At 50.8% G+C, this 26,225-nt stretch overlaps 1 protein-coding gene across 15 annotated transcripts in view; it reads left to right on the top strand.

Annotated features, from left to right (window-relative positions):
* Window positions 1-26,225, top strand: part of MEGF11 (multiple EGF like domains 11) — a 368,267-nt gene that overhangs the window by 320,094 nt on the left and 21,948 nt on the right. For 14 of the 15 annotated variants that reach the window (XR_012494704.2, XR_016020868.1, XM_074327538.2 and 11 more), the window contains 5 exons: window positions 13,496-13,616; window positions 14,907-15,070; window positions 16,160-16,262; window positions 21,555-21,701; window positions 22,062-22,196. Coding sequence is in view for 13 of the 15 variants with exons in the window: in XM_074327538.2 (XP_074183639.2) it covers window positions 13,496-13,616; window positions 14,907-15,070; window positions 16,160-16,262; window positions 21,555-21,701; window positions 22,062-22,196 (670 nt within the window). In the remaining 2 variants the exon portion in view is untranslated. The remainder of the gene's footprint in view (window positions 1-13,495; window positions 13,617-14,906; window positions 15,071-16,159; window positions 16,263-21,554; window positions 21,702-22,061; window positions 22,197-26,225) is intronic. The other variant, XM_088797313.1, reaches the window with a different exon arrangement.

Raw genomic sequence — 26,225 nt, 5'->3', positions numbered from 1 at the left:
CTCATTTCCCATCTATAAAATGGGTTAATAATGCCTGCTCTTCAGAGTTAGTGTGAACACAAAATGGGAATTATTCTTCATAATGGCAGAGATGGAAGAATGTTCAGCCCTTCCCTCGTGTGTCCTCTCTGTACAAAGAAACCAAGGTCTAGAGAGGGAAGCTGACTTAATTAGGTCACACAGCAAATCATTAGCAGAACTGGGATGGAAAGCAGGTGACATAGCTCCCAGTCTGATGCTCTTTCCACCTTTGCCTCCACCTGATGAGTTTGCTGTCCCCAGAGCAGACACCTGCTGATTTTTCCCAGGTCGGAGAGGGATGGGGGTGGGGTTCCCTAGGGTGTTAAATTGTGTTGGCAATTAATCCAGAGTAAAGCTGGGAAAATTGGCTTTATGTCGCTAAGTCTGAGTCCAGCCTTCTCGCTCTGAGACCCCCTGCGGTTTGTGGCTTTATCAGGGAAAACTGCTGACTCTTCTGTTCTAAAAAATAAATGTTCCCCATGTCACACCACCCTCTCCCTGTCATGTCCTTATCAAAGCCCTCATTACTGGGTTCCTGCAGCTCTCTCCGTGCAACAGCAGAAACTGTTGAGACAGGTCTGAAGCATCTATGCTCTAAACACTACCAGTTGTCTATTTTGTCCACGTCTCTGGTGTTCACTGGGTTTCTGCTGCTGCCGAGGGTGGGGCTTCGAGTCAGAGGCACTTCCCTGAGAGGTCTGGAGGAAGTGGATGACTAAGTTAGTGTGGAATCACATGGCCCAGGCACTCTGCTCTCCATACGTTATTTACTTAATCTTCACAACAGCCTCGTATGTAGGGGCTGTTAGGATTCCCACTTTGCAGATGAGGGAACAGGCTCTGAGAGGAGAAGTAACCTTCCTACTGAATTTGTGGCTACCAGGAGCTGAGACTATAGCTGTCTGAAACCAGAACCTGCGCTTCTTAACCACAAACCAAAATGCCTGGAGAGGAGAGGGCTGTGGATACATGGGAAATAACCAGCTGTGAAACTCAGGCCTTTCCCCAGGAAGGGGACCACCTTCTCAGCTGCAGCCTGGTGACCTCCAACCTTTGTCTTCTAGGGGAGGTCGGCTGGGATCTCAGTCTCCCTCCTTACTTTGGGGCCCACTCATCTCACACTTGAGCTTGTCACTCCTCACAGCTGTCTCGTGAGGAAAGCAGGGCAAGTACGGTTAGCTGTATTTCACAGATGAGAAACTGAAGTTCAGAATGGTTACGAGTCTTGTCCAAGATGATCGAACTGAGCCTAGAACACAGGGCTTATGGCTCCAAGGCCAGACCCACCTCAGGACAGCTGGGCAGGGAGGAGAGGTCAGTGCTACGCAAAGGACCAGCCGGGAGTCGGGCCTGGGCGTCAGCCCTGGCTCTGCTACCTACTCACTGTTTGATTTTGCCCAAGTCACTTCACCACTCTGTGCCTTAACTTTATCTTCTGCAAAATGGGGGCACCAACCCTGCTCGCTATGTCCTGGGGCTGATGTAAAGCTGGGCTGAAACAAGCTCTTGGGAAGGACTAGAAGAAGTGCCAGGGTGTGTACACCGAGAGGCATGAGGGGGAGCAGTGGGCCCAGGGCCCGCAGACCAACCTCCCACCAAGGCTGCGGGTCTAGAACAAAGGAAGAACCCACTCCCCTCCTGCTACCCCTGCCCTCAAGCTCCAAGAGCCCACCCAGCATGCCCCCCCCCACCCCCAGCCATCTCCCCACTTAGTCATTAGCACCAATAATCGCATCTGCAGGAGTAATTATGGACCCCAGGAGGGGAAGAAATTCCTGCCAAAAGATGTGATTATGTCTGGAAAATGAAAGATGTTGCAGAAAAGGTCATGAATAAATTATTTCAAAGGTGGGGCTAATACGAAAATGAGCAATGGGAGTAAAACGACAACAACAATCACATAAAAACCCTCCAGACTTCTCTCCCAAAACACGACTAAACAACTGCTCTTGCCTGTTCTAAAAGTTCTGAAGAGGGATATTAATTCCCTGTGACAGGCACAGAGAAGCCAGGCCAGGGCTCCCCAGCCCTCAGGCGCAGATGGCCCGGATGAGCAGGGGTGTGGGGAATATGAAGGAAAATAGTGGGCGTGGAGCAGGCCGGGTCCTACATGCCAGGTGGGGTCTGTGCTGAATTCTGCAGGCAAGTGGGAGCCTTGTAGTCTTGAGCGGGGGAGGAGGGAAGGTGACAAAATGGTGCTGACTTGACCTCCTCCGCAGTAGCAAGATGGCAACGTCATAGTCTGAGAACTCAACACGCAGTAGGTGTTCAGTAGGGGCTGGTTCCCATCGCTCCCCAGGGTTCCTCAGTAGAGGCTGCTTGGCAGAACGGGGAGAGCTCTGGGCGGGCTTTGAGTCAGGGAAACCTGTTTCCATCCCAGCCCTGCCACTCACCAACTGCATGACTGAGGGAAGGTCACCTCCGAAACCTCTCCGCTCACATGGAACACCTTGCAGGAGGGTTGTGAGGTGAAACAAGTCAAGCATTGCGAAAGTGGCACAGAACAGGTCAATCTGAGTCTCTTTCCTTACATCTGCCGTGGGCCTAGGCTCTTATTGGGCCGTGCGTAATCATCAAAAGACCTAAAGCATTTAGAGCACTTCCTCTGGGCCAGGCACTGTTCTAAGAACATTACATATATCCACTTATTTAATCTTCACCACTACCCTTGGAGAAAAGTACTACTATAATGCCCATTTTGCAGCTAGGGAGACTGAAACACAGAGAGGTTAATAATTTGCCCCAGGTTTGTCAAATATACCCAAGTAAAGCTGAAAAAAATAATATAAGCTGCCCAAGGTCCTGTAAGTGTCAGAGCCAGGACCTGAACCCAATGGTCAGGTTCCAGAGCCCATGTGCTTGACACAGCCTCCTGCCACCTCTGTGATCCGCCTTTTCCATGGGCAGACCCAGAGTGATCCTTGCTGCCCCCAACCAGGGTAAAACCCTAACCACAGCCACAGCGGCACTCCAGCCATAGGAGCTGAATTTGGAAGTGGTGTCAAACTATAGGGCAGTCAGGCATCTGTCAGGTAGCTGAGGTGGTGTGGATGGGACACGCCATCATCACCAGCACCCTCATCCGTATCACAGCTCTTCCACTACAAAATGCTCTGATATCCATCTCCTCAGGACTTCACGGCTGTCTGAGGTTAGTTAGATGCCACTGTTGCCATTTTATACACAAGGAGACAGGCTCTGCAAGGTTACTCAGCTCTGAGCGTCTCCACCCGCCCCACTCTCAAGCCCCGGGCTGAGCCACTCCCCCAGGCAAATGCTGCCTGGAAGAACCCCTCCTGCCCCATCTCCCTTCGAAGCCCTGCTCCCCTCTTTTCCCTCGGCCCCTGAGGACCCCACAGCCCCAGACAGGGTCTGCCCCAGGCCAGAAGCCACCTCATCCCTTCCTACAGGGAGGTCTGATCTAAACTAAGCTCCCTTCAAACTTGACTCCTGGGCCTTAGGCCTTAAATGGGGAGATGTTCCAGGCCTATATTATGTGTAGTGAAGCATTCTATGAGAACTTGGCTGAGAAACCTCCAGGAGGCAAAAAAAATCCAGCTTTATTAAGACTTGAATAATTTATAGGAACGGGGCAGCGGGAAGGACAGGTCCTGTGACAGTAGAGGGAGCCTTTCCCACGCCCGCTCCTTTCTTGTTCCCTGCGAAGAGCCCCTCAGGTTTCAACTCCTGGGCTTTCTTGGCTTTCAGTCTATGATTATTTTTGTTTTTTAATGATTCCACAATCAATACGCGGTTGGCTTTGCCTGAGTCTGGACTCTCAACCTCTCAAACAGAAAGGAGTAGCCCAGACTCCTGCCTTGGAGGAGGGGGTTCCTAAAATAGGTGGAATACTCAGTCCCTTGCCTGCTGTCTGGGACCAGCCTATGTCTTTAGGGCAAGTTTGAGGCCCGGCCCTCCAGGCCTTCTTGGCTGGGCTACTCTGACCTCTAGACTACTGTCCACTGCTGTCCCTCTGCCTGATGCTGGCACGCCAATGCTGGTGGCACAGTGTGGATGTTTCTGCCCAGCAGATGTTTCTGTTTCTCTATAAACAGAAAGCTTCTGGGGGGCATGTCTACCTGATTCATACCTGTGTCCCTAGCTTTCCCCGTCCTGCCACCTTCCTGACGCCAGCCCACTGCCAGGCCTCACACAGTCTCCGGCACAGAGTTTGATCATAAATGTTCAGGGAATAAATGCACAGGTAGTTTAGAAGCATCCCCTGAGTCGTGAATGTGCCACATTTTGCTTAGACCTTAGTAAACAACCCCCATTGGCTCTGCAGGACCCTCTGTCTGCCACAATCTGGTTCTCACTTGGAACAATGTCCATCACTGTAGTCAGACTCTGGCTCTACAGGCCACTGCCCTGACCTCACACCACCCAGCCATCACCCCAGAGGATCTGGGTTCTGCAACACACATGCACCCCGTAGATCCAACCCTCACAATGTAGACCCAGCACGTCCATACCATCCACACCATGCTCAAAGCCACCATAATCAAATCACCCTTGGGGCTGTGTGGCTAGGATTGGCTCAAATGTCACACATGCAGAAGCTAAGCTTACCCCACAGCTGTCACACCACTGATACAAAACACACTCACACAAATCAAACTATGGAAACTGTCATGTGGTTGGCACCTCCAGAGTTGTGCAGTACACGGCCTACACAATTGTCCAGAGCAGCCTCAGGTCACTGACAGCCTATTCATTTTGGACAGACCTAAGGCTTCCAGGCCTATCTTTCAGCCCTTCTCCACCCATCCCCCATGGGAGCCAGACAGAATGACTCAGCTGCAAGGACCCGGGCATTTCCCCCTCTGCGAAGGGAGGAAGGAATAGGAACGTGTGTAACAAGTGGATTCCATCTCTCTCTCCCTCTCATCTCTCTGGCTCTCTGTTCCTCGTGCCTTATGCAGAGTTTCTTTTTCCAAGCATTCGCTGTCAGTTGCTGCTTTATCGGTGACAACACTAATTAGGTCCAGCGAGGTTTGCTCTGCATTGAAAGGCTTCTGTGGCTGCCGTTTGGTCCAAGCTGTTCTCTCTTTGCCTTGTAGGCCATGTGTTACCCTTTTCCCCTGGAAAAATCACAAATGCGGCTCCCCACCTGGGAGTCCCACTGCCTATGCCCTTAGAGTTGGGAGTGGGGGTGACTGAGAAGTGTGGGCAGGAGGCATGCAGCAGGTCAGGGCTGGCACTTGGCGTGGCACAGAAGACACTTGCCTGACAAGCGGCTTTGGAAACAGTAAAGCACACGCCCCATGTATGCCGGTTGCATTCACGTGACATTGGACATCAAAATCAGCCTGCATTATTGCCCTGAGACTCCAGGAATAGCAGGGGAAAGAGGGGAACAGGAGCAACCAGAGGCTCAGGGAGGCCACTGGAGGCTGCCTGCGGAACGTCTGGAAGTAGGGAGGAAACTAGACTGCGCCCCTCTCGTGCCACAGCCTCATCTGGTGCCCTACTCCCTTCCAGCCACTAGGGGGTGAACTCCATGAGGGCAGAGAAAGATCTGTTCTGCTCGCCGTGTATCCCGCGGCCTTGCACAGTGTCTGACACAGACTAGTGCTTAAAAAGCTGTATCCTAAATGACTGAATTAATTCATTACATCTGCACTGAACACTGACTGTGGGCGAGGCGCTGCTAGGGCCACGCAGTTGAATAAAACAGACCCCGTCCTTACCCCCATGGAACTTACCATCTAGTGGATGAGAGCTGACGTTTTTTTAATTAAGTTACAATTGTGGTAAGTGCCACAAAGGGGCAAGTAACAGGGAAGCCTGCTCTGGAAGTGGGAGGGCAGGGGTAAAGTTAAAGAATATGGGAGCGGAAAGGGACCTGAGGTCGCATGTAGTCTAGTGTAATGGTTAGTTCAACCCAGTGCCGTAATAACGGTACTTAGCCTACAGTAGATGTTCCACAAATGTTAATGGATTGAATGAATGAACAAATAAGGCCAAGTTACCTTGAGCCAGTGTTTTTGCCTTACTTAAACCTATTAGTCTGACCCCAGGTCCAGGCCCTTTCTTGCCTAAACCATCCCTACTCCAACAACAAGACACGTGTGCCAGGGCAACGTCCCAGGCTCCTGTCCCACAGTCCTCTCTGCCGAGCTCCCACAGGCTGGCAGGAGCGTGCCTACCACCTTGGGCTGGATCTAGAAAACTCGGTTCCACTCCGTTTATGCTGCATCCCAGCCACAGAACATATTTAAGGGGACCCAGAGACAAACTTACACGATTGCCTCCCACTTTTGTGTGAGGAGGGTCAACTACTTTCCATCTTCCTCTTTCTTCCACTCCGAAAAATACTCATTAACCTCTTGCCCATTGCAAGGAAAATGGATGGTCCACACAAGAAGCCCAGCTGTTGATTAATTTTCCCAAACAGGGCTGAGCTACAAAGCAGCATGTTGCAGGGGAGAAAATTCAATAAATAGCATTTGAAACAAATTTAATAGAACATATAACTCATTACCCACGGGGGTCTGGGCCTGTGCTGCCACGTTGTGCGAGGAGACCCCTGGAAGGCAGGCTGAAGGGTTGATTTGCATCTTTTTAGCGAGACCAGCTCCTGGGGTTCCATTCTGCCAGTAGCTTTTTCAAATCAAGTTCAAAATGTTAATAGCCAATGCTGCATCTATAATTAACGGGCCTTTGGATGGGAGGAAGAGTTCACATCCATCCTCCATTCACAGAAGGAAGACACTGAGCAGGACTGGCAGCTCCCTCCAGCAGAAGAGGAAACCTCAGGGACCTGCCCCTGTGGAAGGTGGAAGGCTCCCTTTCCTGGGCTGGGAGGTAGGGGAGGTCTGTGAAGGTGAGATGAAGATAGATAAGGACAGGAAAATACCAAGACATCAACTTCCAAGTGTGGAGAAAGAGCCAAAGCATCTGGGCCTCAGCAGGTGGCCCTTTCTCAAGGTCAAAGCCATGTCCTCTGGGTGCTCTGTGCTTAGGTGGTGAGTGTGCTGTTGATACAAGCAAAGCAGCATAGGCTACTCCAGAATTTCACCATATCTGGGCTCTTAGCATTCTGTGCTAAAAATGGGAGCTAGGGGGGCGGTCGGACAGCTCAGTTGGTTAGACCACGAGCTCTCAACAACAAGGTTGCCGGTTCAATTCCCCCATGGGATGGTGGGCTGCGCTCCCTGAAACTAAAGATTGAAAACAGTGACTGAACTTGGAGCTGAGCTGTGCCCTCCACAACTAGATTGAAGGACCACAACTTGGAGCTGAGGGGCCCTGGAGAAACACACTGTTCCCTAATAAAAATTTTTTAAAAAGGAGCCAGGAAATTCAAGTTTCCAGCCCATCTCTGTCTAGCATCGGCTGTGTAATCCTAGCCAAGTCGCTTTCCCTCTCTTGGCCTCAGTCTCCTCACCTGTAAAACAAGGCAAAGGGACTAAGTGATTCCCACCACCAAGGGATTGCCACCACCCTCAGCCCTGGCACGATGGGCTATTCCCCCACCATTAGGAATGGGCGTGTGGCCAGTGCTAGGCCACGTATTAGCAGAGTAGGTGGCCACCCAGCTGGTGTAGTTCTTACAGGCCCAGGAGCACTCCCACCCCTGGGACCACTTTCCCACAAATCCTCACTCCTTTGTGTTAAGACCCCTACTTCAGGCAAGAAGATACTCAGTGAGTCAGCGCTGAAGGACCCTTAGAGATGACCCAGCCAGTGGTTCCCAGCTAGACACCTACAAACGCTGTAGCAGGTGGCCTTAAGCGGTTTTGAACATTTCATAAAGCCAACGGGCAATCTTCCGTTACCTGTGATGAAAACAACTAAAACACCAAGGTTTTTGTTTTGTTGTTTTTGCTTTTAATTGGAATTAAATTAACTCTATGTGATATCCCAGGTTAGCATACGCTGATCAGAAGCTCTGATTGGTTGTAGGTGACATCATGGGAATTTCTAGGTCATGGTTGGTGGACAAGATGCTGCCACCAGAATCACATGGCATGTGGTGGTTACTGGCCAAATTGTACCTGTTAAATACGTGACTGGCCTTAAACACCACAGAGTGACAGCAGTGTCTTTACAATTGAGAAGGTTTTGTAGAGGGAGGATATTAACAAGGATTCTTGGTGGTGAAAAGCCAGGGAGACTGATTAATTTCAACAGCCACATATAAAATTGATAAGGAAACCAAGGCCTGTCTGTTACCTAGCATGCACATGAGTCTGTCAGAAGAGAAGACTGTTTTCCAGCAGTAAGATTTATAGGAATTCTGGATGGAGATCTTGGGGAACAGCTTCCATAAAGGGCCTTAGGGTACTCCTGGCTGAGGCAGTGAACAGAGGTGCCAGGCTGTGTGAAGCACATCAGAGGCCAAATGAAACTCACAACCCTGGATTCACATCCTGCCTTTTTCCAGGAGTGTGAAGAGATAAAAAATGTGAATTCAGGGCTGGTCTGGGCAGGCACTGGGCTAGGGCTGGGGAGGGGGGCTGTAAAGCACAGCCCCTGCAGCCAGTGCCCTAAGGAACACCGGCCTGCAAGTCCCGGCTCTACCTCGTGGGCCCACTCTGATTCCGTCTCCTCCTCATGAAGGCAGTGGATTTCACCATCTATAGGATTCTGTTCAGATCAGAGGGTCTTGTCTCCCTGAGTGGATGCACTAGACGCCAACAGGGTAATTTTCTGGCTGTACTTCTGACCCTTCGCCCGGCTGGGCAGGGTTTGGGTGTGGTAGGAGCATAGACCAGGCTCTGGCCTGCCTTTCCCTCATTTGTTCAACACTATTTATAGAGTCCCTCCATTCCGTGCCAGGTTCTGAGCTGGAGCTACTAGGCAACCCAGACAGGTACGATCCCTGTTCTCATGGAGCTTCTCGTTTAACAGGGGAGACAGTCAGTCAGTGGACAAATAAACACATCTGGATGCAGACATGAGTCTGGCCGTAGGCACTACCTGCGAGTTACCCAGGACAGAGGCAAGTCTCAGGCTCCATCCAGTGTGGCCCTGGGGCCCACTACCAGGGCTGGCTCAGAGTTGGCCCCCGCTCAGCAAACATTTGTTGAAATGCCTGGCGTGAGAGAGAAAGCATATGGAAAGTGCCCAGTCCTTCTGGTTCTGTCCACAGCAGAAGCTGGTGTGTACACACAAACATCTCATTTCAATTAAACAACATTTACCAAGGGCCCATTATATACCAGCAGGATCCCAAGCCCTGAGAATCTAGACATGAATAAAATTAGATCTCCATCTCCCTGAGCTCACAGCCCAGGGCTGAGGCAGGCATGTGAGCCAACCAGGACCCCCAGTGTGCTGGGACGATGGTAGCTGTGTGTGTACCCAATTCCCACCAGGGCAGGGCTGGGGGCCTGGGGAGGGAACATACCAGGAAGGAAGGAGTTAGAAATTTACACCCGAATCCACACAGATGAATAAACAGATACCCCCAGAGATTAATACATTGAGCCTCACAGGTGTGTACACTGACTACCTAAACATGGGCAGACATAGATAACGACCCCGTAGACTCAGACGCCACACAGGGCATCATGATCAAGGCCAGCTAATGGTGCCCCAAACCAGGGAGGTGTGTGAATGAGAGAATGGCCTGTGTGTTGGGGGATTGGCACCCGGGAACCCTGGGAATCACCAAACCTTGGCCAGGAGCCGCCCTGAGGCAAGAAGCTAGGCTGATTATTGGCTTGCTGTGCATGTCAGTCACCAGAGATGGCCAATCAACTGCACACCAGGCCTGACCAGATCAGAGACCAGAAAGTAGGGAATCTGACAAAAAAATTTATAGTTAGTGCTTGGGCTTATGGAGGAGTTTGAACGAGGGTGGAGTCAGGGCTGTAAGGTGGAGGAGGGAGAGTGTTTGTAGTTAGCTGTACTGGGCTCACATTCCTTCAGGGCAGAACTGTGCATTTTAGAAACTGCCTGCTTTCCCATTTGGACTTTTTTTTTGCTATTAGGCGCTAACAAAGGGAAAGTGGAATAGCTCCTGGCACATTAATGCCCCTCAATGAGTGGTCATTCCATCCCCCAAGACCATACCTTGGCATGTGGTGTTTTCAGCCTGTTCATCTACGAGGAGGGAACCAGAGAGCCAGCCTGGAGGAGGTGGCAGGAAGGGAATCTCTTCTCCTGCACTGATCCAGCATTTGTTCACTGACTGAGAGATGGAACCCTCCTCCAGTGCTGCCTTCTGCCAAAACCATGGAGGGTTTTGTGTATTCCTTTTATAAGAGCTATTCTTTCTTTGCAGTAATAGCTTTTGTAGTGCTTTCTGCCTGCTAGGCACAGCTCTATCTGCTTCACGTATGATAACTAATTTAATCCTTTAACAATCCTATGAAGTAGGGATGTTATTATTCTCATTTTACAGATGGAGGAACAGTCCCCGAGTGGTTTAGTAAATTGTACAAGGTTACATAGTAGGATGGCCCCAGAGTCTGTTCTGTAACCACTGGCCCCCAGAAGAAAGGTCTGGCTCTTTCTCCTTCACCCTCACTAATACCCTGTGGGGCCCTGGACAAGTCACTGCCCCTTTCTGCGTCTCCATTCACTGCTCTGGAAAGCAGAAAGGCCTCTCAGGCCGGTGGCCTCCCCAGGCTGTTGTAAGACTAAGCTGGCTGATCACGTCCTTGCATGGGCTGCGCTGAGAGAAAAGGGTGTTCAGGTGCAGCCTCTGGGGAGCAGGTATTTCAAGTGAGGTGCTCTGCACTGGCCCCCTGGAGCAGGGCCAGGGTGGGGAGTCCTCTTTGAGCCCCACCAGCAGACCCACAGCTGTTGCCCAGGCACCTCAAGCCTTTCCGGGAGGACCCGGGTTGGGGACACAACTGAGGACGCCAGGAGAGAAGCCGCTCTCAATGTAAACTCATGCAGAGAAAACCAGAAACTCTGCATGTAATTTGCACCCGGGCCAAGGCCCTCCGAGCTTAAATATAGTCTTATGGGCTATTTATAGTCTTGGATAAATTAGAGTTGTCTGGGTAATGGGAGCATTGACAGACTCCAGCTGGTCAGGGCCTGCCAGGAACTGGCAGAGGAAAGACTAGGAACCGTGGAACCTTCTGGTGCAGGCCTCTGCACATCCCAGTTCTCCTCTCTGACCCAGCCAGTGCAGGTGAGCCAGGAGGAGAAAAAGGCTGGAGAGGAGCCTCCCTTCACCAAGGGCCCATATGTTGGGTCTCTGTGGCCTTAATGGGAGTGACACCAGCTGCCTGGGACACTTAGTGTTGAGAGGTGAGGTCCTCTGCTTCAAACCTGTCTTTTCACAGATGCTGGAATTGAGGCTCAGAGAGAGGCAGTAACCTAGCCAGTGTCACACACTATTGGGGCCCAGTCGAGGTCTGGTCTCAGGGCCCAATTTCCACGTCAGCATTTACACAGTAAGCCTGGGCGTAAGACCTGAGAAGCTGGCCAGAGATACTCCCTAGGGGGAGAGAGTGGGAACTCAACATCCAGTGACCACATTCTCCAGAGCAGATGGCTCCAAAGTGGGCTCTGAGTGGGGAGGGCAGGTCTTGGGGGGGACTCAAAATAGAAAGCCCAAACTCCCTTATCTGGCAGTCAAAGCTTTCAACTCCCCTTTTAAATATTTCCATCACTCCTCCCTACACAAACACCTTCCTCCAGCTAACCTTAGAACATTCCCGGCTCTCATATCGTGTTTCCCTGAAAATGAGACCTAACCGGACCATCAGTACTAATGCGTCTTTTGGAGCAAAAATTAATATAAGACCAGGTATAATATAATATAATATAATATAATATAATATAATATAATATAATATAATACTGGGTATAATACAATGTAAAATATAACATAATACCGGGTATAATATAATATACCAGGTCTTATATTAATTTTTGCTCCAAAAGACACATTAGAGCTGATTGTCCGGGTGGGTCTTATTTTCGGGAAACAGTAGTTCTCGGCACGCTTGCCTACACTCTTCCCAGCTGGATTGCCTTTACCCCACTGTTCTCTAGCTGAAGGCTCCCACCCCTGAGGCCTCTGAAGTCCCCATTCCTGGTCCCCCTGTCCTGTGACTTGCCTTCACTCAGAACCCACTGGACTAACAGCCCACCCAAGGAGGCTAGGTGTAATGCATGCTGTGTGTGCCGCCCAAAGTCATAGCTCAGGACTGAGGTCCTCCGTCTTCCCCAGCTGCAGGAAACTTAGTGGTTCCTGGTCAAGTCCTTCTCCAGAATTTGCCCTCAGGCAAAGAGCACGAATTCACCTGAAGTCATGCCTTCTGCTCTGGGGCAGTGGACGATCCGATGATTGGAGGGGGTACTTAGGCTCTCCCTCCCTTTCCTCTGGGGGGACAATTCTAAGGGCCATCCCAGCGCCAGAGCTTCCTGGCAGATCAGCTGAGGCCATTGTTACAGCTGCACCTGAGTTCAATTTCTCCCTCTGCCCAACCTGCTTCCCTTCCCCTCACAGGGGCTATTCTCGGGAGCTCGCTAACCTCCATCTCAGAGAGTGCTTTCCAGGGAAGCCGGTTTATGACACCTGGTAACAGAATGGTTAAGCAGCCAAACTGGGTTTAAATCGAGAGCAACCATTTTTAGACTTGGGCTGAGTTACCTAACTTCTCAATGCAACTGTTCTATCTATGAAGTGGGAATAATGTCTCCCAAGGGTCTTGTGAGGATTACATGAGATGATGTATTGTGCACAGTGCCTGATATTGACAAGCATTAGCTGTCATTACTTATTATATTATATTACATTTAACTTCTCTGAGATTCAGGTAAATAAGAAATTATTATCTGTGTCATAGGGTTGCTGGTGAGAATCAAATAAGATTGCAAGGCAAAGGGTCAAATTCTGTGCTGCTGTGACCTGACACAGACTCATGGACATGTTCCGTGGGCGCTTTGCCCATCCTGGAGCTGTGGTCTGGAAGCCTGGCCCTCCCCTATCCGTGAGGGCACTGTATTAGGTCCTGATCACTGCTATAACAAGTTAGCACAGATGTAGAGGCTTAACACACAACACATTTATTATCTTGCATGTCTGCAGGTCAGAAGTCTGATATGGGTCTCATAGGACTGAAGGCGAGGTGTGGGCCGGCTGTGTTCCTTTCTGGAGGTTCTAGGGGAGAATGTTTCCTGCTCCTTCAAGTGGTTGACAGAATTCAGTTACGAGGGTAGTAGGACTGAGGTCCCCTTTCCTTGATGGCTGTAAAATGAGGCTTGGTCCTGGCTTCTAGAGGCCCCCACCTCCGTCTTCCAAGCCAACACAGACAGGTGGAGGGCTTCTCGAGGCTACCTTTAAGGACCCATGTGATTAGACTGGGCCCACCTGGGTAATCCAAGCTCTCCATCTCAAGGTCCTTAATCGTGTGTGCCACGTAAGGTAACATATTCACGGGTTCCAGGGATTAGATCATGGACATCTCGGGTAGGGGGAAGGCAGAGGTCATTATCCTACCGACCAGTCACCCACCCCACATCGGGCAACCTCTGATCCAAAACTCACTCCTTTTTCCAGGGAGAGGTCTGTGCAGTTCCTTGTGCGGCAGGGACCTACGGCCCCAACTGCTCATCCGTCTGCAGCTGTAACAACGGTGGCACCTGCTCACCAGTAGATGGCTCCTGCACCTGCAAGGAAGGTAATGTGCCTTCTTTCCCAGTCCCATCCCCCTCAGATATGCACACTGCCCGGGGGGTCCACCAGCTGAGGGGTCTGGGCCGCTCCTGCCGCATCCACCCACATGCAGGCTCAGGGAGCCTGTAAGTGAGGTTCCAGCCAAGCAAACCGATGCCAGCGACTTCAGTAGCAGGGGTGTAATAAACGGGGTTTGTTACCATGGTGTGAGAAGAGCATACGAGGGAAGGTGAGCAACCGGAGATTAGCAACTGTGTGAGGAATTGCTACCATTCCTAGGAGTGAGGGCCACCTAGTGGGAGCTGGACGAGGACAGACAGCCTGCACAATAGTGCGGGAGCAGGAAGGCGACAATCACCACCAGAGCCCTGCCCAAGGCAGAGAGGGAAGAGGAGATACCTGGTGTCTCTCCTGCTCCTGCCCTCCAGCCTGTGGGCCAGGTCGCCCATTGGCAAGCCCACCTGAGAGCCAGGTGAGGCGGAGCCTGAGACATGCAGCTGCAGGGTGTGAGGACAGAGTCCCAGAGAGCCGTTTCCAGACTCTCGGCCTCACGTGGAAAGGTGCTGGCTCAGTTATGAGATGGCCATCAGCTGTGGCTGGGTGGCCATCAGCTGTTACCGGGTAGCTATTAGCCACTAATATAATTGCCGTGGCTGAGCTAGCAAGCGCGGACTGCAGTTAGCAAGGGGTTGGTTGGCTGGTTGGCAGAGAAGCACACGGCAGGTTGCGCATTGTGTGGCTCCTGCTCCCTGTGTCCCCAACCCAGCCGCCAGCGAGACTATAGTGGTATGACTCCCCTACCTATGGCTCCATTGGCGCTCCTGTTTGGCCTCACCATATCCTGTGTTCTTGTGCAAGGAGCGGGACCAGAGTCCCTGCATGACACAGGGGTTGGCCCCTGTGACACAGAACAGAACAAGGGATGGGGAGAAATGGATCTGAGGGCAAACAGGACAGTGACCAGCCTCAGAACGGGAAATCAGGCTGTCCTGAAAACAAGCGGCCTGGGATAGGCTTGCTGGCCCAACCTCAGCTGGTTTCCTGTCCGAGGTGGGGTCATCAGCCCAAAGCAAAAACAGTGAGAGTGGGGAGGCAAGAGACCCGCGTTCTAGCCCCGGATCTCCTAACAGCCGTGCGTATTTCTGAGGGGACTCTTATGCAGAATGTGTGTCCTAATTCAGCGAGCAGAGAAGTGGTGGTTTGGGGTGGAAGCCCCGTACAGAGCTGTGGGGAGTGGGCAGAAAGCTGTGCTGGGCCTGAGTGGAGAGGTGACAGCCTCTTTCCCTCCCCTCAGGGTGGCAGGGCCTCGACTGCAGCCTGCCATGTCCCAGCGGGACGTGGGGCCTGAACTGCAATGAGAGCTGCACCTGTACCAACGGGGCGGCCTGCAGCCCCACGAACGGCTCCTGCTCCTGCACCCCTGGCTGGCTAGGCGACACCTGCGAGCTGCCCTGCCCGGTGAGCGCCCAGTGCTGGGAAGGACCTGGTGGTCTCAGCATCCCCCATGCCCTTTCCCTGTGGTGATTTTTGTCCCCAGAAGAGCACAAGAGAGGTGGGGGGAACCCTTGGATCAGGTCTCAGCTCTTGTCCTACCCTCTCTGTGGCCACTTTTCTACTTTGGGCTTCAGCTCTCTCATCTATCAAAATGGCAAATACTTGGCAGGTATGGTGACGTGGCATCCTCCCCCCTTGCTGCTCTCGGTAACCCTTATTAGTTGACTCTGGCATATTTACCTGAGCCCAAAGGCAGCTTCAGAATCCTTCACGACCCAGTGCTACAGAACAGCCCTTACTCATCCAACAGAGTTGCCATTCGTTGATCACGTCTCAGCTTCTTTCTGGTTCCAGCTGTCTCTAATTTTCTGATTGGCGTCTGGGAGGACTAAACCAAGCACTATCCGGCAATAACCACCTAGATTTAATCACTGGGTCTCAGTCTAAGATACAAACAAGTTAAACCAACCGATGTGATATTATTGAATGAGTCCCTACAGTCCTGGGTTCAAATCCTAGCTTTGCCACATTCCAGCTATATTACCTTGAGCGTGATACTTGCCCTCTCTAACCTTGTGTCTCATCTTTAGATTGTGACTATAATGGAACCATCACATAGAGTTGTGAGGCTTAAGAGAAATGAGTTATATAAGGCTCTCGATACCTCGAGCACACAACAAATGTTAGTTGCCACCGGTACCAAAGAATAAATCAGTCCTTCCTCACGTGATTGGCATTACAATTTACAAAGAACATTTTCATTTGCAATTTTAATTGATCATTCCAGCCATCTGAGCTTGACCATTGAGAAGCAGGGCAGGACCCGTCACTTCACTCTTTACAAACCCCATCCTCATTAATGCAGCTAAAGAAGTGTTTGGAGTGGCTTCATGACCACGTTGATCCCCAATTATAAAAAGTGCTCCCACGTTGTTCCAGCCCTAGTCTCTCTGCGACCTTGTGGGAGAGTGAGTGTTTTGTCATCAAAATCCAACAGGAGTGTGTGAAGCTCTGGGGGGCTAGGTCTGCTTATTTCTCCCCTTCTGTCCACAGGATGGCACATTTGGGCTGAACTGCAGTGAGCGCTGTGACTGCAGCCACGCTGACGGCTGTGATCCTGTCACCGGCCACTGCTGCTGCCTGGCCGGCTGGACAGGTAACCCCCCTCTGCCTCGCCACCACCAGGCCTGTGCTATTGGGTCCTTGAGATGCTCCTGCTTCTCGTGGCTGCTCTTGCTCTCTCCTTCTTGCTCCCTAAATATGCACCTTTCCCTTTATTTCCTGGGCTTCAGTCCTCCATTCCATTCAATTCGAGTAAACAAGTATTGATTAAACACACCTATGATGTGTAGGCTGTATTATAAGGGGTAGGGGCCCACCTGTAAGGAATCAGACAAAGGCTGACACCTGATGGCTGTGGGTGTTTGCAGAGGATATGGAGAAGGGGAAAGGCACTTGCTCCTTACCCCGGGCTCAGACTCCTTGTGTCGCATGTGGCCTGTCAACCTGCCTCCTAAACATGGCAAATCCATCTACTCTTCTCTATCCCACTGCCCCACTCTGGTGCCTCGGCCTCCTGCTTGGTCTCTGGGCCTCCCCTTGACCAGCTGCACCCATTCTGTACACAGTAGCCAAAGTGAACTTTTCAAAACCCAGGTCCATTCGCATCCGTTCCTGCTCAGAATGCCTCAGTGGCTTCCTACGGCACTCATATAAAATCCAAAATCCTGACTGTGGCCCCGGGCCCACGTGATCTGGCCCTGCCCGACTCCTCCATGACCCTCTGCACGGCAGCCACGCGGGCCATCCACCATCCAGGCTCCAGGCCTTTGTATGTGCAGTCCCTCTGCCTGGATCACTTGTTCCCTGTCTCTTCACCTGAAAACACATTCTCATCCAGATTTCAACTTAACAGTTATGTCCTTTGGCAAGGCTCTCTCCCCCTGCTACAACCCAGCCCTTCAACCTGGCCAAGACTATATAAAAGCCCCTTTTGTTAATTCTCATAATACCCTACCGTTTTCCTTTTGCAGTATGTACCTCAATGGTCACTGAGCTCAGATTAGAGTAACTATTTATTACCTGCCTCCCCATCTCCACCATCAGCTCTGTGGAGACAGGGAACACATCCGCCTTTTCACCACTGTATCCACTGCCTGCCTCACACTGAGATACAGATAACACAGAGGTTACAAAGTCGGAGCTGGAGCCAGACTACCTGGGTTTGTGACCTTAGGCAAGTCCTTTAACCTCTCAGGGCCTGAACTCTTCATCCATAAAAGGCATATAATTATAATCCTCCTCACTACAGGGTCATTTTGAAGTTGAAATGAGTTAATACCTGTAAATGTTCACCGTGCCTGGCACATAATAAGTGCTCAGTAAATGTAAATCTTGAATGCAGGAAGCTTAGTAATATACTCCAAGAATGAACCCACTGGCCCATCCTAAGGTGCTAGACAGCAAGGAGAAAGAAATGCAGGCATTGCTGGCAGTGTAGGTCCTCAGATAAACAACCCACACCAGGCTGCTAAGCAGCCTCTGTTGTCCATAAGCAGAAAGTTTCTGAGCAGCCCAGGGCCAGGGACCTTGCTTCCTCTGCAGCATCTTCCGCCTGGCTCTCCCTGCCCTGCCCTTTGGTGCACTGGCACCCTAGACTCTTAGCTGGAGCCCAGTGGAACTCCACTTTAATTTTTCACTGCCTTAATTTCAAGTGAGCTGCTAAGATTTTAATTACATCCGGTGCTTAGAAATTCTGTCTTTGATGGACAACCTTTCAGCAAAGCGTCTGCTGTTCTAAAGCTAATTTCCCAAACATGGTCCTGAAGTCATTTCAAAGAAACGATTGATAACCTGAGGTTTATCATGCAGAAGGGGACCAAGGAGAGAGAGAGGGGGGGGTACAGACTGCAGCCTCCTGCTCAGTGAGCACTCCCCACCCACCCAACTCCCCAGCCCCTGGCTTATACCTTGGCTCAACACTGGTTTTTCTCTGCCCTAAGTATATGCATGTCTTCTCCCCTCACTCCCAAAAGCCACAGGCTTCTTGACGACTGGCACCATGTCTAATCCATCTTGCCCTGCACATAGTAGGTGCTTATTAAATGTTTATTGAGATCTGCTTATGCTGCAGATGAAAAAAGGGAGTTGCCCAAGGTCTCAGGACATGAGTGTCAAGAGGATGGGAGACACAGGATTGCACTTTCGGGGGAGCCATTTTTTCATTCAATTAGCATTTTCTGACTCCAGCAATCACCGTCTTTATTGAGAGCTACCACGTGCCCAGCACTCTGTCAGGCCCAGCAATAAATGGCAAAATTCCATAGCAGCAATAGTCTCTGAGTACCTACTATGTGCCAGACACTGCTGGGCACCAGAGATGCCAAAACAATCAAGACGGCATCTTTGTCCATTACCAGCATTCTATACAGAGGGTCAGAAGTGTCAGGAAGCCATAGTCCGTCTTCAAACTGCTGGCAAGGGAGACAGGACTCATATGTACGAGACATTCAAATAATAGGTGAGGACAAAGCTGTATCCTGGTGACTATCAATTAGACGCCTGAAGCCCTGGGCAGACACCCAGGAAGGCTTTCTGGAGGAGGAGGGCTCTAAGCAGCCCCTGAGAGGATGTGGGCTGCTGAGTTGCTGCTGGCCTTGTGGCATGAACTTGAGATCACATATATAGATTCTCAGCCTAGCTTTGCCCACCAACATAGATATGTGGGAGGAGTGGGGGCTGAGAAATAAAGCGGGGAGATTCCCTAAGGGTAATGAGGGTAGAGACCTCTAAGGGGAATTAGTATCCCCCCTCAACTCTAGGGAACATGGGGCCTAGAGAAGGTAACTGATGAAGCTATGCCTCTTCAGAAGCTATAGCTGGAGAGCCTCCCAGCAGGCCAAGGTCAGCCCCTTTGAGCACACCAGTAAGTCCCCTTCTAGAATGGGGCATTCCACGCGTGGGGGAACGCTGGACCCTTCTCCCCATGTAGGTCCCAATGTCTTAAGTTCCAGGACGCTATTAGGACAGAGAAGAACCTCATACAGGAGCCCCACTCCCACAGAACCGGGCCTAGAATAGAATAACTGCCAAGTTCTAGAACCCAGTGGGCCCTTGCTGCCACCTGCAATCTGACCATAATCAATCACTTGCTACCTGTGGTGCTCAATCTCCAAGAAACAGGACCCTTTCTGGGGGTCCTCTTTTGAGGATCCCACACGAGAGTACCTGTACTTTTAATATCCACCGATTGGGGGGAAACAATAGCAACAAGCTGCCATGAATTCAGGCAGCTGCAGACAGTGTGTTTTATTAATCACAGTAACATCTGCATATAGTTTTAGGAAAGAGCCGGGTCTAGTATGTGTGATGCGTGTGCTTGGTCAGCTTCCAGAGACTGCTTGATGCACAGGTGGATCAGAGACCCCATCAGAGGGCGGGGTCCGCCTTCGTCCGCTGTGCTCCCCGGAAACAACAGTGTCGCTGGACCTGTACTCTGAATCCTGGGTTTCCAACAACCCAAGGCAAAAGAATTCCTTGAGGCAGATCACGGCTTCTGGTTTTGCACAGCCCATGGTTCGTGGTTTCCTTCTCCAGGCTCCCCTTCAGTCAATCCATGCTGCCGGTTTAGAGTTCACCTCTTGAGCACCTGACACTCCACTGGGAGAGAACTCCATCGAGGGTTGAAATGTGGCCACCAGATTCTCACTGGTGAAACATCCCATTTCCTAGAGAGAAGCTCCCCCATCAGTCCACACAGAGATCTATTTCCCGGAGAGTGGTATCTTAAGCCTGCAGCCTGCTGTGAAAGGGAGCCATCACAGGGCAGGGAGCTGAGCAGGGGGGCAGCAGGGCAGGAGGGTAGACTGAGGCACTGGAGGATGAGTAAAGCCTGTTGCCTCCCCTTCCTGTCCGTTCTCTCCATCTGTCCTGCCCCCTTCCTTTTCCCAGCAGCCCAGGTGGACTTGGACAATTCCAGCCGACCTCTAAATTGGTCCCACTGTTCTCCTACCACTGCTAGGCTGGCTCTCTTCACTGGGCCTGAGTGTCTTCCTCCCTCTTTTTTTCTCCTAATACCTGTCCTTGTAACAAGGCAGACATGATTTTTAAACAAATTCTGTTCCTCCCTGAGCTTCTGATATTCACTGTCCAAAGCCATGCAGGTCTCGAGAGCCCACCCAGTCCATTCATCTAATTAATGCATGTCAGACTGGAAGCCTTTTGGTCTGGGAGCAAGCCCACCGCGCTGCTGGGGCCTCCAGACTCAAGCCTTTTAAAATTCCTTCTTAGCCTTTGGCTGCAACCACCCCCAACATATATTTCCTCTCTCTCAGCTCAGAAAGAATGTGTAGGCCTTGCTCCTATTTCTTACTGAGAAATTCCATCCATCCCCCATAGGCCACCGTTTGTCAAAGTGAGGATCATTAAATCCATTTGTTGGGTCACAACTACTAGCTTTTTTCCCCTTAATGAATAGAATACACCATAGTGCAGAGAAAATATCAGAGTGCATCACACACAGTAAATGTCGTTTTTCGCAGCATTGGTTTCTGTTATACCTACGTGTGCACATATGATATAAAATACATATTGTACTGAGCCCACCCACTCTCTGGGCCCCTGCCCCAGGGCTGCTTGGCTGGAACCTAGGGAGGGCCAGTGGTTCCTGGGCTAATGTGGATGGTCATGTAGCTCATTCCCAGCTTGTGCAGTCCCCCATAAAACAATACTTACGTGACCTATACTGTGTTTCCCCGAAAATAAGACCAGGTCTTATACCGCGTTTCCCTGAAAATAAGACCGGGTCTTATGTTATTTTTTGCTCCAAAAGACGCATTAGGGCATATTTTCAGGGGATGTCTTATTTTTTTATGTACAACAATCTACAGTTATTCAAATACAGGCACGTCATCTTCTTCTGGAACATCGTCATAACGTACTAAATGCGTCTGTCTGGCTAACGATCTTAACTGGGGCTTGTTTTCAGGGTAGGTCTTATTTTCGGGGAAACAAGGTAGTTGGTTTCTCCCAGGCCTACTACCCTTGGATACCAACTAATTGTCAAAAACGAAGGAGGCCCTTCATGACCTGGTCCCGTATTTCCACAATCTCATATCTTCCCATAACTCATTTTCTATTTTGTGGTTCAGCCACACGCCACTGTTTTTTTCTTTCAAAGCATGATTCTCTCTCCTGCCTTCTGCCCTTTGCACATAGAGTTTCCTTTAGCTGCTCAGCTCCTCCTTGGCCCTCAGGACTCAGTTTTGGCATCACCTCTTCCTGGAAGCCCTCCTTGACTGTCCAAGCCTCAGCTGGGTTTTAATTCCACATTCCCAGTTGTACCGTGTTTGCCGCCACCTTTTCATACTGCATGGTGCCCTCTTCCCACCATCCTTCTTTTTGCCCTCACTCCTCTTACCACTGACCTGAGTCTGCCTCTCGCCCACAGGCATCCGCTGTGACAGCACGTGTCCATCTGGTCGCTGGGGTCCCAACTGCTCTGTCTCCTGCAGCTGTGAGAATGGCGGCTCCTGCTCCCCAGAGGATGGGAGCTGCGAGTGTGCCCCTGGCTTCCGAGGACCCTTATGCCAGAGAAGTAAGGCTGAGACCCCCATCCTGCAGACATTGGGCCCTTCATCCTCCCCACTCCTTCCCAATTGAAACTAGTCCTGGCCTGAGAGCATCAGGCCCATCAAATCCCTCCCTCTAGTCCCTTCTCTCCCTTCCCTGGCTTTTCTCTCCCCAAGTTCAGGGCCCAGCCTGGCTCCTCAGTGGAAACAGGACCAAACTACAGCTCTTCTCTGCAGAAAGGGACAGGTCTTCCAAGGTGTGGGGTGGGTGTAGGTCTCCCCCTACTTTTGAGCAGCTTCCCTTCATCATTATGTGAGAATGGAGGGGTGGCCAGGCTGGCTGGGGCCCCTGAGGCTGCTGACCACATCTCCCTTTCCCTCCCCAGTCTGCCCCCCTGGGTTCTATGGCCACAGTTGCACCCAGCCCTGCCCTCTCTGCGTGCACAGCAGCGGGCCCTGCCACCACGTCAGCGGCCTCTGTGAGTGCCTTCCTGGGTTCTCTGGAGCCCTCTGCAACCAAGGTACTGTCTCCAGGGGCAGGCGGGGGCCAGGGAGGTGAGGAGCACTGGCCAGAAAGGAAGGGATTGGGGATTCTCATCATATCTGTGGAGGCAGCTCCTTGCCTCTTCAGGGCTTGGGCCTACCTTACTAAGAACTGGGTACCACAGGGCATGAGACAAAGCCATGATGCTATTAAAGGAACAAGCTCAGAGAGGTTAAATCACTTCTCCATGGTCTCACAGCTAGCAAGTGGCAGAGCTGAGAAACAAATTCTGACTCCAAAGCCCTTGCTAAATGGATGAAAAATGAAGTAAGCGTAGGTGAGGTCCACATAAGTGGTCCGAAATGGTTTCTGCTGAGTGCCAAGTGGTAAAGGCAGAGAACGCTGTGGGAGCTCAGAGGAGGCAGTTCCGGTTTCGGCTGGAGATGGAGACTTCCCAGCCCTTCTCCCCGCGCATTCAGGCCAGCACCACCCACTTTCCTGTCTCAGCTGCAGAATCCTTCACAACACCAACTCCAGCCAACCTTTACCACTCAACAGGAGTCGAAAAGGGAGAGAAAGCTAATTTGCATTGGTGTGCTGCTAAACTGGCTCTCTGTGGGGGAAAAGCTGATTTGTAGCATTTGCAAATTTCCATGATAAAATATTCCCACCATGGCTGATTCCAAGCTACCAAAGGTTTAACACTGGTCCAAGAATTGCTGAATATTTAAAAACCAGTGTGAAAGTAGAAGCTTGCTCTAGCACACACCGTTGCGTATGTCGTCCATGGCTTAGTTAGGCCAAGGCAAGGTGGATTTGGGGCATGGTTCCATGCTGTTCACAGCTTCAGCCAGGCCTTAGGGAAAGGCAGACAAGGAGGACAGGCATTCAGGTAGAAGCAGCAGCCTGGGCAAAGCACAGGGCAGTGGACATGTGACTGTCCAGCAGGAGGGAACGGCTGAAGAATGGCCGAGCTAGGGATGAGAAAGGGGCTGAGAAGGTCGTCTGGGGCCTTCAGAACAGCGTTGAACACAAGATTGCAGAATTTGCACTCTAACCTGTAAAGGAGCAAAGGGATCTTACGCTACAGTAAACTCAGCGCTAAAAGCAACTTCAAGGTCGTCTGTGTAAGAATCTCATCCGGCCTCTGCTTAAATACTTCCATTGAGAGCTCACTACCTCCCGGGGGAACTGATTCTTTTGATGAATGATCACCACGGAGCTGAGCTATTTTTGTAAGTCTATGGGCCGTTAATATGTATGAGTGAAAGTTTACTCCATGATGCTTTGAGGTCATGAGAAGTTTGGGCCCCGGGGAAACATATGTGACAGTTTCATTTGCTTGCATCCCTCCTAGGACAGTTAAATCATAACCTGACACGTTGAGGTTTACTTATTAAACGTCAGAGACCCGGCCATCAATACAGATAAGCTGGGTCTAAATTAGGACCCAAGCAGCCCTAGGAGTAACTCTCAGATCCTGTGATGTCTGATTTATTGCCTGCTGGCCTAATGAGTATTTTCCACATATAGATCTAATAGAGTTTGCTATTAATGGCAACTGTCCTGGTTAAGTCTCAAACCTTGTAAAAAATTGAACTGACACTTTCTAATGACCAGCTTTCCTGCGAGTTACAAATTATAGACACTGCTTATGCAGAATCATTAAACATAGATTAAACATAACCAGATGTTTTCTTTTCACCAGCCCCCCTTCTCTCCGCTACCTCTCTTTGCCTCACTCTTGATTTAGCTAAAAAGTCGACCAATTAATGTATTAGACTGATCGCATTAGCAGCTCTGTGTGTGAATTTGTCAGCCTTGTGTATGTGAGAAAGATTTCTACGATAAGACTGTCTTGTTAGTGAAGCTCAGAGTTGGTTTTAGGGATAAGGGGAACAGCTCTGTCACCCCATTTCCCGCAGAGGGCCAGGACTGGGGAGAGACTCCCCAAATCAAGCACCTCCCAGAGGCACAGAATAGGAGGCTTTTCAGTTAGCTGAAGCTGGAGCCTGAGCTGGAAGCAGGGGAAGGCGTGTCGGCCTCCTGGCCGTGGACCTGCCCTGGGAGGAGCTGAGAATCTTGCCAAGAGCACAGGTGCCCAATCAACCAGCCTGCCCATAGCTGTTAACCACAGCCTGAGCCCAGTGGGTGCGGCTTAGCATCCTCATTTCAAAGATGAGGAAACACTGAGAAGGGTGATGTGGTTTGCTCAGAGCTACTTAGCCAGTAAGTGGCAGAACTTCCCAGCTGTGTGACCTTGAGCAAGTTATTTAACCTCTCAGTGCCTCAGTTTTCTCATCTGTTGAGTTAATAATAGGGAGTAGTAATGATAGTATTGCAAAGTTAATTGATCTCATATTTGTGAAGTGCCTTGAACAGTGTCTGCTGCACATAAGTGCCATAGAAATGCTTGTTGAATGCATAAAGAAAAGTAAGACCCAAGCCCAAGGCTTTGGACTGAAGAGCCTGGTACACTATGCTGCCTTTATTATTTGTCCCACGCACTAATCACGTCCAGGAGCGGCACAGAGTGGACACAGATCCCAGGCTACAGGTGCCCACAATCTGGGTGGGGAAGGACTGGCAATCTGAGTGCCAGGCAGTGTGGCATAAAGGAGACAGTGCAGCCCAGGGTTTGAGAGACCTAGGCCCTAGAGAAGTTGCTTCCATAAATACCTCCCCGTGATCCTCTGTGTGGCTCAGCCCACTGAGGGCCTCAGGGATGTAAGGTGTTCCTCCCTCACAACAGGAATGCAGGAAGCCTTCTTTGGGGATGCAGAGCTGGCTGGAACTGGGCTTTGAGGAGAGCATGTTAAACTGAGAAGAGCCCAAAGAGACAGGTGTTTCCAGCAGAAATCACTGGCAGGTCCATTTGGGGACAGTTCCTGAGTGTTTGCTGTATGCCAGGCACTGTGCTGGGCACTCAGGCCCAACAAAGAACGAGAGAGCCAGGTTCCCTGCCCTCGCAAAGCCCGTAGTCGAGGGAGAAATTTTTTTCCCCCTTTTAAAATTATTTTATTGCTAACCACTACAAAGACCCACACACAGGATAACAAAAATACCATGAAGAAGTTCTATTTTTCTCGTGGACCCTGGCCCATCTTTGACCTGCTTGCGGCCATGCTATTCCCCCACACCCACTCTCAGTGGATGTGGGATGCTAGCTAAGCTGCTTGGAAGGCTGGATTGTTCAGCTGGCGCTGAATCGGAGTAAGTCTTCCCCCTCTGATGGGCTCACCTGCCCTGGAGGGGCCAGCTAGGCACACATGCCTCCAGGCAAACAGCAAATAATTGAGATAGGATGTGCCCAGCAGACACTTCTTCAGATAATAGAAGTTCCAGAGATTCAAGAGGAGAATATTGCCATGGGAGGAGAGGCTCCTGGCCACAGCCTTTCCTGCTCTGTGTAGGACAGCCACAGAGTGGCAGCAGAGGGGGAAATTCTGAGCTCAGCCTGTCCCAGCAGAACTCGGGGAAAAGGGTAGTCAATTTCCACACGTTCAGCCAGCATGCCTTGAGTGCCTGTTGTTTTTCCAGGCATTGTGGGGGTCACTGACATGAGTGGAACCCAAGCCTGGCCGGAAACGGGCTCACAAGGCACAGTAACAAGAGGCCAGGGAAGAAACTAATGGAGTGTTCTGGAAACTCAAAAAGGGACACATAACTCCCCAGCACAAAGAGGAGTGAATCAGGTAGGATTAAGTTCAGCTATAAGTGATACAAAAACCCAAAATATCGGGTTTGAAAATGACAAGCATTATTTCCCTCACACATTCACACATACACACACACACACACACACACACACACACACACACACACACGATCCAGAAGCAGGCCACGGGGGAATGGTAGGGTAGCTTACAAAGATGTCAGGGGCCCTCCTATCTTGTTCAGCCATCCTCAGCACATGGCTTCACATCTGAGGAAAGATACCTGCTTGAGCTCCAGACATATTACCCACAGTTCTTATCTGATCCACATTATCCTTCAACAAGGAGGAACCGGCAAAGAGACATACGTTTCCACTTACCAGTGGCCAGAACGTAGTCACGTGGCCACA

Source organism: Rhinolophus sinicus, chromosome 3 (genome assembly GCF_057876585.1).
Source record: "Rhinolophus sinicus isolate RSI-liver-muscle chromosome 3, RSI-T2T, whole genome shotgun sequence".
Classification (NCBI taxonomy): domain Eukaryota; kingdom Metazoa; phylum Chordata; class Mammalia; order Chiroptera; family Rhinolophidae; genus Rhinolophus; species Rhinolophus sinicus.
This window is presented reverse-complemented; position numbering and strand designations above follow the sequence as displayed.